Source organism: Scyliorhinus torazame, chromosome 16, assembly GCF_047496885.1.
Source record: "Scyliorhinus torazame isolate Kashiwa2021f chromosome 16, sScyTor2.1, whole genome shotgun sequence".
Lineage (NCBI taxonomy): Eukaryota > Metazoa > Chordata > Chondrichthyes > Carcharhiniformes > Scyliorhinidae > Scyliorhinus > Scyliorhinus torazame.
The window spans coordinates 55,948,987-55,962,450 of record NC_092722.1 but is presented as its reverse complement, the minus strand read 5'-3'; the positions used below and the strand labels follow the sequence as shown (position 1 = coordinate 55,962,450).

Sequence of the window (13,464 nt, the reverse complement as noted above, 5' to 3'; positions counted from 1 at the left end):
ACCACCAAGTATTTTCCACCCATCATGCCTGTATTTGTTGACCTACACTGGCTCCCAGTCAAGTAATGCCTCAATTTTAAAACTTTCATCCGTGTTCAAATTCCTCAATTGCCTTTCCCCTCCCTATCTCTATAATCTCCTCAAGTGCTACCACTCAACGAGATATCTGCAATCCTTCAACTTGTCTTCTTGCACATTTTTGATTTCCTTCGCTCCATCATTGCTGTGCCTCAACTGCATACGTCCAAACTGAAATATCCTCTCTAAAAACCCTGCCTTGAGGTGCTCCTTAAAGACCTCCCTGACCAAGGTTTTGCCTGCATATTCTCATATCTCTTTAAAAAGATTTGGTGCTAAATTTTGCCCAATAATGCACTTGAAAAATGCCATGAGATCTCTTTACTACATTAAAGATGCTGCACAAATATAAAAGTTGCTGTTGTGATAATAATTTTCAAAAACAAAGCAATTAGTTTGTGGAAATACATTTATGCCAGAGGAAAGGTTAAGTGGGACACCGTTGTCGTTTTCCTTACCACAATTGTTTTCTGCATTGAGCTGTCATCCTTGACATCCTGCTTGGGGGTGTTTGATGCTGCGGAACAGAGCTCCCTATTCTTAAGGCGTGCTGAACGACGGACACCAACCTTAAACAAGATGTTCGGTAAATTTATCATAATTGGATCAATGCACACGTGTGTGTGTGTATATACACATTTAAAAACACATTCAGAAAGTCAATGTATATTAATACAAGATTTGAGAAGCACAGACCTTTCCCCCCGAAATAATAACGATGGGTGCATTGTATAATATAGTGCATCACGTGAAAAGATCAAATGTACCCTTTACAAGATTCTTGGTTGGTGCATTATAAACTGAAGTAGGATTTTAATTATTGAAATATTAAAATTTTACAGTAGTCTATTTTCTTGGATATAACATTATACAGTTAGATAGCACAAATATTTTACAAAGTCTGATTTTATTCTCAACACTTCAGACCGTTTTGGCTACATTTTCTGATTAAGTCTTCATAGGGCTATAAGAAATAGGAGAAGAGCCTATACAAGCCTCCTTAACAGAGTCATGAGTACACGCACCATTCTATTATTCAACTCAGGAGAATTGCTTCGAAGGCCTGTAACCACAACATTTTCCAAATTTGTAATATTGCATTTTATTTCTGCTTTGCTTTAGATTTTAAATCACCTGATGTTGATCTAAAGCACTTTCTTTTCCCCCTTTCTAAAGCTAGACTACTGAAACAAAGCTGTATTTCTTAAATTCAGAAGTATTTTTCTTCCTGTATTCGATGACCGTTGGGTTACAACCAGGCCAATGAATAACCTCACATGGGTTGGTCACCTATGGTGTGGCATCAGGAGATGAAGTTTGATTGATGGACATACAACCTGATTGATGGCAGATCAAAGGATAGGTAAACAACTTGAATATGGCAAAGTCTCCGAAAGTCTGCAGTGCCTGTGTGGAGAATTGAGAAGGCTGGATGTTTACCAGAATGTCTGAACAAGATCTAAAAAGGCTGGAATGCAGCCAGAAATTTGGCCTCAAGGGACACAGTTTCCAGGATTCACTGCTACAGCCAGATCAACCAATTGGGGACTACAGGGGGAAGGACCAGGAATGGAGTGTCTGCCTGTAGGCCCAATCATTGCAAGGTTATTCAGAGACTTGTTGATGTATGGCAAAGGAGGATTTTTACCAAATTAGCATCCTGTCGTGGAACAGACTAATTTGGGGTCATCCATTTTGGGGGGCTGTCGTGAACAGACCAATTTGGGGTGAATGATTGTAACATAGTACATATATCTGTAATGTAGTGTTATAGTAAGTAAATAGAGTAGTCTTTCTTCCTTTCTTTTAATAAATGCTTTCTCCTTTGACTGAAGTTATCTTTCTTTCTTTACACTTCTTTTGTCATATTATCAATTAAAATTGTCATATCACTATTACTATTCAAATTATTATTCAATAAAATTATTGTTTTAACACATTACTTGGCATCGTCACTCAATCCTGTACGGCTCCGAACCGAAGTGAGACTCCATAAGGGACTTGCAACTTTCACAATCATTCAGGTAACAGATGTTATGTTTTATAAAGCGTCAATACCTTTCGTAGAATCTTTTAATATTTTCTGTATGCCTCAAGCTTTTTTACAAATCGTGTGCGTCTAATGAGGAAGCAAAATAATCTGCAACATCTTTCACTTTTAAAATTCTCACAAAGCTAGAGTTAAAAAAAACATTCAGTTTTGAAGTTGCAATACATTTTTAAAGTTGCAAAACGTAATAAATATGCACTTTTTGCTGGTATTCCAGTTATAGCAGTGACGAGAGCCTTAAGTGAAAAAAAGCATAAAATGCCAGCAAGAAGCGTGCACCTGTTTTGAGATGCATGAAAAAGGTTTTTGGCTGGGCGAACTGGAAAAAGTTGTTGCAAATTCTGCAGGCTATCAGAGTTGACTGGAAAGATCAAAGAATGATTACAGCTCTGTACATGGGACAGACTGCCAGGGCCAAGGCAGCCACAGGCAAACTAGGTTGTTGCCCAGAATGCTGCAATTTGGGGGCGGGGTGCAAAAATACTCAATGAATTATTCACATGATACTACATAAGTAACAAACAGGCTTCAGCAGTGGGAATTAAAGGTCTGGATCAATGATGGGCAACCTCGGCCAGTGATGGGCCGCAAGATTGTAATCAGTCATGTTCACTAACCATGACCCCATGAATAAGGTGTTAGACCCTCTGAATAAGGATAATATATGCTGAATATTTCACAACGAGTCATAGAACTTGTTTAATTATTTATATATTATAATAATTCAAATGGTAAAAGCAAAATAAATATTTATGCTTTGGACGAAGAGGGAGTGCACGGCTCTCACAGTCAATGTTGTTAGCAATCTGCACGCGCCTCACTTGCCCTTGCTTTATGGGCGCACCACTTAGTCATACCGGTAGGAAAGAAACGACACGGGCGGAAATCAGCAGGTTGTGGCAACCCAGCACGTGGGCAACGGTCAACAAAATGTCTTGCAGGCTGCATATGGCCCCCGGGTCACAGGTTGTCCACCACTGGTTTAGACCTCCTGATATGCATCCACATATACTAACACACACATAGATTTCCATACATTTACATTTCAGTCTTTCCCTAAATTTCACGTTGTATTCCTTATTCTGTTTATGCAGGAGTTTTACAAATTTCTACATCACGATTATAACAATGCAAGTCAGTAAATAATATCAAACACTAATCCAGCCCACTCTATCGCCACGATTACTGACTGTGTAAATGGTGCATAAAACCATTGAGCAATTGTTGCAGGAACACATGGTATTACATCATGTTGCCATATGGCACATTATAATGTGCATTGTTGGGCAGCACGGTGGTGCAGTGGGTTAGCCCTGCTGCCTCACGGAGCCGAGGTCTCAGGTTCGATCCCATCTCTGGGGCACTGTCCGTGTGGAGTTTCCACATTCGCCCCGTGTTTGCGTGGGTTTCGCCCTCACAACCCAAAGATGTGCAGGGTAGATGGATTGGCCACGCTAAATTGCTCTTTAATTGGAAAAAATGAATTGGGTACTCTAAATTAAAAAATAAATAAAATAATGTGCATTGTTCCTCGTACGTATCTGATGGAAAATGTAGAACAATAAGAATGTATAATCGGTATCAGAATATTCTCACCTTTCATGCAAAATAAATCTAATTATAAATGCAGAATTTTTATTCATACTCATGCATGATATTATAAATGCAGAATATTTATTCATACTCATGCATGATATTAATCTATGAATGTTAATTTTGGGGGTGGGCATTTTTGCCGAGGGCACCTACTGCTCTTGCACCAGCCCTGCAGGCAACCTGGTGTAATCAGGCATGGGTCAAACAAGACTGCCGTCTCACCATTGTGGAAGCCATGATAAATGAAACACTAGATAAGACTATAGAAAGGTGTCAAATCAGGCGGTCAATTGATGAAGATAAAGAGATTTGCAGGTGATCAGCCCTGGTGGCTAGAACAGCAGAAGATCTAGAGTTACAAATGGATAGATTGAATTAAATGGTGAAAGCTAACAGAATGAACATCAGGTAAAAAAGACAAAAGTTGTGAAAATTGGAAAAGTAATGGTGGGAAGACAGATGTAAGGAACTGGCTAAATCCTTGTCTGTTTCGTGCTTCCCTTTGTAAAATTTAGAGTACCCAATTAATTTTTTTCAATTAAGGGGCAATTTAGCATGGAGAATGTGCAAACTCCACATGGCCAGTGACCCAGGGCCGGGATCGAACCTGAGACCGCGGCACCGTGAGGCAGCAGTACTAACCACTGCGCCACCATGCTGCCCCCTCATGTTTAGCACAGTGGGCTAAACAGCTGGCTTGTAATGCAGAACAAGGCCAGCAGCGCGGGTTCAATTCCCGTACCGGCCTCCCGGAATGTGGCGACTGGGGGCTTTTCACAGTAACTTCATTAAAGCCTACTTGTGACACTAAGCGATTATTATTATTACTATTTCCCTTTCAATCCCTGCCCCTGCAACATTACAGATTTGCTTTAAAACCTCCACACTTTGGTCAAACTGAAAATATTCCTGGTCTAATGTACTGGCCCAGATCTCCCCTTGATGTTCTGTGGCACAGCCGGTGATGGCGGGCAGTCGATCAGGGTGTCTGAATGTATGGGACATCACCTGTTCTTGCTTGCAATTGATGGAGCCTTCTGGAAGAAAGGTGGGTCAGGAGAAGAGCTCCATTTTACCTCAATCCTGTTCAGATTTCAAGAACAGCCAAGAGCTAGTTTAGGCATTCTCTCTCTGTCAGGCCTGTAAAGGTTTCATTCTAGGATTGAAGGCTAAGGAGCTGAAATTGACCTTCCTCTCTGCAACCTGTTTAACCTTTGGGAGTTCCCCTGGAAGTGAATCTTGATCTGCAAAAATGGCAGGGAGGTGGTCGAGGTCTGGAGCAGAGGGACAACCTTCATTTAAATTCTCAGGTAGAGAATACTAAAATTGTCTCAGTGAGATTGAAAGTCAGTCTGGTGGAGGCCTGTCAGGACTGAGTCGACCTCAGAGGGGGAATTCTCAGTGTGAAGACTCTGATTGTTAGAAGTGAAAGTGACTTACCAGAGAGCATTCTACAGTCTGCAGGGTCTAGTGGAAGACCACCATTCGAAGATTGTTGGCTACAAAGACCGCTATCACAGCAGCAAAGAACCATCTCGCACCTTTTACTCCCTATTATTTTCACTCCTTCCTCTACCATATATGTTTGTCTTGTGTGTGTCTGGGTGGAGGGTGGGATGGGGTTTGGGGAGTAGTTAGATTAGCAGACCAGATTGTTCCATTCTTACCATTATATTTTCATCTTTTTTGTTGTTATAAATAAAGTTTTTTAATGTTTTACTTGGAAATCTGGTGGTGGGAACTCATTGGAGCAGTCAAGGGTTAAAGATCCCAGGAAAATAATTATTGGAGTTGGGACTCCTGGATCTGTGGGGCTGGAATTTAAGCACGCACTTGCCCAGGGTATCGTAACACAGAGGTCAAGATGAATGGTCACTAAGCCAGAACATGCATCACAATCCACATATCTGGGAGGCAACTTGTCAAAAGCTAGTTAATATCATAAAGAAATTAAACGTAGAGTAACAAGGGCAAAGGATGCATTTTCCAAACAGAAGAACTGCTCAGTGTAGGAATGAAGAGAGGCCTTAAGAAAAGATATGAAAAGACTGTGATTTGGAGTGTCTTGTTGGAGTCGAAACGTGGTCTTTGAGAAGAGTGGTGAAATGTGGTTCTGGAGCGGGTCAGTTGGAGAGAAGACAGGGACAATGGAGATGTTCTGAGGACGGTGGAGGAGGAAAGGTTGTGAGATCATCAAGAGAAGACAACAAGGTTAGACTGGTCATATTCTAAGGCAAGAGAAATTGCTGAAGGAAATGACTGAAGGAAGATTTGAGCGTTGTAGGCCAAGAGGTAGAAAGGGAATGACAATGTTAGAGAATTTGAAATTGAAAATGGGAGGCTCCAGTGAGTAACTAAAGAGGAATCTGCAACGCATGAAGAAGGGTAGAGAATTGAGAAGACCAACAGGTGTGGGCCTGCAGTTCCTCATACAATAAAATTCTGATCTTGGACTAACTGAAGAATGACAGGTTGGTATAGTATTGTATTATTGATTAATAAGGGGATCCCAGGTTATGGGGAGAAGGCAGGAGAATGGGTATGAGAAATATAACAGCCATGATTGAATGGCGGAGCAGACTCGATGGGCCAAAAGTCCTAATTCTGCTCCTACATTTCATGGTCTTATGGTATTCATAGGAGATTCCTATCAGAGATATTGTCTACTTGTTGGGCTAAGGTGGACAGCTACTAGGTGTTCTCTGAAACTTCTCATGATATTCACATTAATCTTGACCCTGACAGTGGGTGCTAATACCCTATTTAACTGGAGAGAGTAACGCAGCTGAGTTGGTTCCATCCCCACCCAACTGTCACACTCGTACACCTCCTGCAGATGTCAATGAACAGTGATTGGGAGTGAAAAACCACAGGAGCTGAAGTCACCTGTTTTGCCCCATTCCCATTGTTATGACTTGTGCAGCCCCACTTGACCCAGAGTCGCAACATAGTTGAAATGAACTCTTAATTTTAAAAGTAGCCAAAGTCTTTGGTCGCCCAATAACTAACAGTCACCGGGTTTGTAAATTTAAACAATTAATTTTTGTTAATAACAATAACTATAATTAAATAGGCAGCAAATAAATCTGGTTAATTATTATCTAATTTCTAACCCCCTTCCCCTCTTTAACTCACCCCACTCCAACACACACAGGACAGACAAACACAGTTGGGAAGAGGGTTGTAAAAATACTAAAAGTAAAAGGATAAAATACTTTTTTCCCCAGGGTGGAAGGCTCAATTACAAGGGGGCAAGGGTTCAAGGTGAGAGGGGGAAAGTTTAGAGGAGATGTACGGGGAAAGATTTTCACGTAGAGGGTGATGGATGACTGGAATGCGTTGCCAGTGGCAATGGTGGAGGAAGGCACGATAGCGACGGTTAAGATGTATCTTGAGACACATGAGTGGGTGGAGAATGGAGGGATACAGATCGTTTGGGCAAATGTAGTAGGTCTAAATAAGGAATCTGGATGTGCGCAGGCTTGATGGGCCAAGGACCTGTTCCTGTGCTGTAATGTTCTTGGCTCTTTGTTCAGATGGGTATCTTCCACTTAGATCTTTGTTCTGTCTAGGCCACCAGTTGAATATCTTTGCTGTCAGTCTGTAACGGTTTTCACTGAGAGAGAGAGAGAGAGACACGCACAAGAGAGAGGAGAGAGAGACACACAAAGCCTCTCCTCTCAACATCCAGAAGTTTTCTCTGCTGAGTCCTCTCAAAACCCCCACGTGGCAGGACCCAATCGCTCTCTGTTGCCAGGCAGAATATTGTCCCCGACCCATCCATTGGCCACAAGCCAACCAATCGAACCAAATCCCTCCGATCTCTCGGGCGCCACAACGTCTGGGTTCTTCTGCTCAAAAGCTAAAATTTCATAACACTGTGTACTATTTTGAAACTTTTGAGTTCCTCACTTCCTCTGCTCGACTTAAAGATATGTCTCCATTAAAGATTCATGGACCAAAATGATGATAAAGTAAAAGAAATAGGAAATAAGGGAATCGATAGGAAGGGTCCTTACATCATAAGGTTAACAAAAAAATACTGCAGATACTGGAAATCTGAAAAAAAAAAGACAATGTGCTAGAAATACTCAGCAGGTCTGGCAACATCTGTGGACAGAGAAACAAGAGTTAACATTTTGAGTTGAATATGCCTCTTCTTCAGAATCACATTCAACTCAAAATATTAACTCCCTTTCTGTCCCCATTATCACTTTGTCTTTGATCAGTTAAATCTCAGTAGCATGGAATTGGACAGATGGTCTTTGTGTGTCACAAGAATAATTCCACGGTTAAACACCAAGTGCAATACCCTATGGAGGCTGCCTTCCTCAATCTAGTATGTTAAAAATAAGGTTTAAAACCTATTCAGACAGTTTTTTAAAAAATAGTGCTTTCCTCTCCATGAAGATCCAGGTTCTCACTGTCCACAGGATGCTGTTGGGCTGGGATTAGCCACAGAAGCAAGAGATTACTGATCCTAAATGTCAAATTGCGAATATTCAGCAAACTACACAGTAGAAATATTGAATTATTTCTTGACATTAAATATCAGCATGGTGGCACAGTGGTTAGCACTGCTACATCACAACGCTGAGGGACTGTATTCATGTCCGACCTCAGGGTATTGTCTGTGTGGAGTTTGCACATTTCCCTGAGTCTGTGTCGGTTCACCCCCACAGTCCAAAGATGTTCAGGTTAGGTGGATTGGCCAAGCTAAATTGCCCTTAAGTGTCCAAAGGTTGGCTGGGGTTACAGGGATAGAGTGGGGGATTGGGCCTAGGTAGGGTGTTCTTTCGGAGGGTCAGTGCAGACTCGATAGGCCGGGTGACCTCCTTCTGCACTATAAGAATTCTATGATTCTTTGATTAAATGTAATATTGTTGGGGGAAAATGGAAAAAATACTCTGTATCCATTATCCTTTATAGATGCTCCCAGACACGATTTGTCATTGAGCCACCTGGTCTGGTACTCAATCACAGAGCGGTATTTAATGAAAAAATGGGGGTCTCGCCCACTGGTTGGAAAGCCGGAGAGAGGCCAGTGTTACCTCTTTTAGGAAGGGTCCACTGAATTAAGTGCCACTCAGGCACTTAACAGCACAGTGGCGGGCCTTTCCTGGGATCAAGGACCCAGGATCAGACTTTCACCTGTCTTGGGCAGCCAGCCAGAGGCCAGCAGCTGTACTGAATGGCAGCACCACTGAGGAGGCATGGCTGCTGCTGGTATGATAGCCACCCAAGTAGCCACCTACTATCAGTGTTGAATCCCAGGCCACAGGTGAGTGGTGGCAGTAGTGGGTCATGCGATTGGGAAGGGGTGTCTGCAGCAAGGACATAGGGGATGGCACTCAGCAGGCCACCCCCTTCCCGATGTCGGGTCCTTCGATCAAGGGCTGAGTACCTTTGAAAAAAGGATCCCTCACATTCACCCCCGCCCTTCAGCTCCCAAAAGCCCGCAAGCAACCCTGTGTGGATTTGCTTATTATGCTCCCCACATGGTGAGCCCCATCCTGCTCCTAGGTTAATACCAATGATGGCATGATTAAACCCTTATACGGGCATTAATTTCCCATATACGAACCGTAACTGGTGGCGGGGCAGGTAGGCCATCCATGGGCCTCCCTGTCATGGACTAATTCAGGGCAGAGGTGCAAAGACAGCAGGAGTGTTAATGGGTGTGACTGGTAAACTGACTGGAAATGCAAGTTGTTGTTATGCACTTTGCTCAATTTCCTTTCCAGTTTAGATGGCACCTCTGTTACTGCCCCCACTCCTTCTTCTTCCTGCCATTGAAGTTGGAATTTTTTCCCGAGTATCTAAACCCAAACTTGATAGAATGCCTATTTGGACAAAGTACTGAAAACTTCCAGAGCATCATTAGAGAGTGGGAGAAAAACTGTGGAGAAGGGCGTGGGTAAAATGAAAATATATTTTTGAAACAAAATGACTAGACAACCTTTGAGATCTTAATATGTTTATGTCTCACTCGCCCCTCACTGCTGAAAGCCTAGCACTTTCCTGCCAGTGTTTTTACTGTTTACTCAAAGCACCTTTATAATGACATAATCTACACACGGAGCTTTTCCATATGTGCCACCCGACTGACATAGGCCTGCTGGAATGTTTACAAACCACTTTCTTGATGCCAAATATAAGTGGAAAAAAAAGTGACTGGGCCTCTGAGGACCACGGCAAACCTTCAGCACCATTGTTGTTTGCAACTTTAGTTTTCCAACTGGGGGAGATCAACATCGAACAGTGCTGCACCTTGTTATTCCACTTTATAATGTTCAAAATTTGAAATGCAAACAAAATATATTCTACAGGCATGTGAAAAGGCCTTTTATTGGTTTAAATCAGGCACACTCTTTCACATTTTCTGTCACTTGCCTCAAACCACGAGTATGCACCTTTAAATAATTCTTCCTCGACACAGCACAGATTGAATCTCTGGTAAGCAAACTGGACAATTTCCTGGCACCACTTCTTGTGACAACAGCCACATTCAGATTGTAATTTAACCTTGCAAACAGCACTCGAGCAGCATCCTCATCATCACCTCAAACACCCTCCCTCCCAGGTGCGCCTGTGCCACCCTGACTCGAGAGTGCCAGTCCAAGTGCCCGTGCCAACCTGCTTCATTACAGGAAGGGCCAACTGGTGGGCAGGGCACTACCTGCATTCAACTGACTTCCTGACTCCTCTTTTGGGACCTGCCGACGACATTTTTTAAAAAAGACCTTCTGCTAAAATACTTGAACGCCGGTTTGGGTTAAAGGAGGCTCTTGCAAAGGGGGGGGGGTAGCAATGTAATGTTAAATTGCGTCGTAAAGGCTCAACGCTTGGAAAGGGGGCAGCTGTTGGGGGAGCTTGAACTTTGTGAAGGCGAGCAGTGTGCAGCAGGGGGGGGGGGGGGGGGGTTGCTTTATATACCATTCCGTAGCTGGAGTGAGCACAAGAAAAAAACACCTGTAACCCGCACCCCAGGGAGCTCCTACCTGCTTCGTCTTCATCTTCAATGAAAATCTTGACCAAGGTTCCGTGTTGCGATCGCTCACTCGCTACAAAGGGGATTGTAACAAACAGTGGAACTTTCAGCACAACTCAGCCTCCCAGTCACAACCCAACCGCCCGCCCACTGCCCCGCAGGCTGACACCTGATTAGCGAATGGAGGCCAGCTTCGTGTTCCCACTGGTCAGGCGCCACGTCCATCACATCAACATTAAATGGACCCCCGCCATCTTTGTGCAGGGCAAAGCCAGCAGAAAATGTCAAAGAGCCCTGTTGCAAAAAATACACTGAGGGGGACTTACAGCAGGCGATAGTTAATCAGAGCGTGCGTGAAAGCAACACGGAGTTTTTTTTAAAAAGTTGCAATCATTAGCGTACCTTCTAAAATGTTCCGCAGCTCAGATGCTGAGAGTACTTCTCGACGTTATTTACAACTCTTCTCTCGTGCATTGACAGCGGTAAATGCTGCTTTGCACCACCACGTTTTCCAAAGTTCGCAACTGCTTCGTTAATGTAAGGAGGCTGTTTCCCTCGAAGAATTCTTGTTAAATCCCACTCGCGTACAAAATGACTGACAGGAATATGTCTTTAAAGTGCTGTGGGCGTGATTCCAGGTTATAGGAGCAGCCCCAGATACAATGTAGGGCCAAAAGGTATTATTGTGGGTATGCCTGGATTATGCTCGTCGCTAATTAATGGAGGTAAACACAATCAAGACCAGAGCTCGAAAAATAGCACTTTCGACTGGGTACTTCAGTGTTCCAGACTCAACATTGAATTCAACAGTTTTAGATTGTTACCTCTGCCCCTGTTTGGTTCACTTTTGTTTGCTGGATTTGCCCCCCTCCCCCATTTGTTTCTCTCCCTTGTTTTATGTTCGGATGGCAACTGTTCATCATTCTGCCATTCACACCTCCTCGACAAAGATCTTTTACTCCTTTGGTTGTCCCATTCCCATTCCTTTTAGCCTTACATGATGAAGCTTTTTGTCTTTTATCTCTCTTGCCTTCCCACTTGATCACATACCTTGCCTTTTGTTCTTTGTCTCACCATCATCCAATTCACTTGATTAAAACGTATGACATCTCTAACGTTTTCCAATAGAAGGGCATTGACCTGGAATGTTAGCTCTATTTCTGTGTCCACAGATGCTGCCTGGCCAGCTGAGTATTTCCAAACATTTCCAGTTTTATTTCAGATTTCTGCAGTATTTTACCTTTGAAAAACTGAACTCTACTGTCCTCTGTTTTGGACATTGAGTAAACTCCAAAGCACTTGTGTAGGACTAAGAAATCATTGTTTTTTGCAACACAGCAAGAGCCCCTTTGACCCATTGTGTCTGTGCTGGCCACCAAGCACCTATCCTAATCCCATTTTCCACACTTGGTCTGTATCCTTGAATGTCATGGCATTTCAAGTGCTCATCTAAATGCCTTTTAAATGTTGTGAGGGTTTTTGCCTCTACCAGCCTTTCAGAGAGTGAGTTACAGATTCCCACCAGCCTTTGGGTGCAAAAGTTTTCACTCAAATCCCCCCTGCCCCTTAACTTAAATCTATGCCCCCTGGTTATTGACCCCTGTACTAAGGGGAAACGCTTCTTCCTATCCACCCTATCTATGTCCCTCATAATTCTGCACAACTCAATTAGGTCCCCCCTCAGCCTTCTCTGCTGTAAGGAAAACAATCCCAGCCTAACCAGCCCTTTACTTTTAAAATCTATTATAGCCCTTCTCTTCTCAGTAGATTATCATTATTTTAGAATGTATTCACTTTGATTAAATGACCTGTTCTGCGAAACACCATTTAGATTATTTTTCTAGTAGTGCCCTAATGCTGGTTTTTCATTTAAGGTGGATATATATTGAAGCGGTGCAGCTATTGTTGACTTCTTCTAAAGACTTTACAGTTTTCTCTCACTTTCAGCCTTTGTTTGGTAAATTCATTTTGTTAACCAACTTGTATTGCAGTACTATATTTTGAATGTCCTTTTCACAGGAATAAACTATTACTAATCAGGCACTATAAGATTAACTTCATAATGTTACACTGAAACACCAGCAAATAGTCTGACCAAGCAACTACATTGATCCTAAATAGATATTTATAATGGAAGTACTCAATCAGAGTTGAAACCCATCTGTGTCTGTGCTGATTGGATACTAATGAGTGTGAATTTTATTAAGACACAGGGAGTCCCCCGCCGATTTGTAACAAATGAAACAAAAGTTTATTTACCAGGTTTCAGGTACACTGCTCCCGGTAGTACCCAATCGGATCTGAGCAGCCCAGTCCCAAACTGGCCAATTTTATACACAAAACTGAGCCAGCCTTGTATTCATGGAACCCGAAGTCTGTTTCTGGAGCCCCCGTTTAAATGTCTGCACTGGCTGCTCAGCCAACCCATTAGATGCCGGGTGGCAAGGGATCGTCCGCACACGCTGAATCCTGTTGGCCTCCAGGAACACCCAGAACTCCTCATTGGTGAAAGAAGTCCCATTATCCTTGAGGATAGCGGGGATACCATGCACCGAAAAAGAGATATGCAGCCTCTCAATGATCGCGCGAGAGGTAATCGCCGTCATTCTGTTGACCTCTAACAACTTGGAATAGGGTCTATCAAAAGAACAAACATTGAGCCCATGAACGGACCAGCAAAGCTGGAGTGAACCCAGACCCCTGGCCTCTCCCAGGGATGAAGAGGCGCGGCTGTAGGAATTTCTTGCGT

General features: G+C 43.0%; 1 protein-coding gene across 3 annotated transcripts in view; it reads right to left on the bottom strand.

Moving 5' to 3' along the window:
- Positions 1–11,251, bottom strand: part of LOC140392821 (uncharacterized) — a 36,875-nt gene extending 25,624 nt beyond the window's left edge. The window contains exons 1-3 of one of the 3 annotated variants that reach the window (XM_072478487.1): positions 11,118–11,251; positions 10,726–10,788; positions 537–647 (exon numbers count right to left, since the gene is read on the bottom strand). In XM_072478487.1, the coding sequence (XP_072334588.1) occupies positions 537–647; positions 10,726–10,740 (126 nt within the window). In that variant the 5' untranslated portion in view covers positions 10,741–10,788; positions 11,118–11,251. Of the gene's footprint in view, positions 1–536; positions 648–2,136; positions 2,198–10,725; positions 10,863–11,117 lie in introns of those variants that run through there. The other 2 variants (XM_072478488.1, XM_072478486.1) reach the window with 2 other exon arrangements.
- Positions 11,252–13,464: the final 2,213 nt, after the last annotated feature.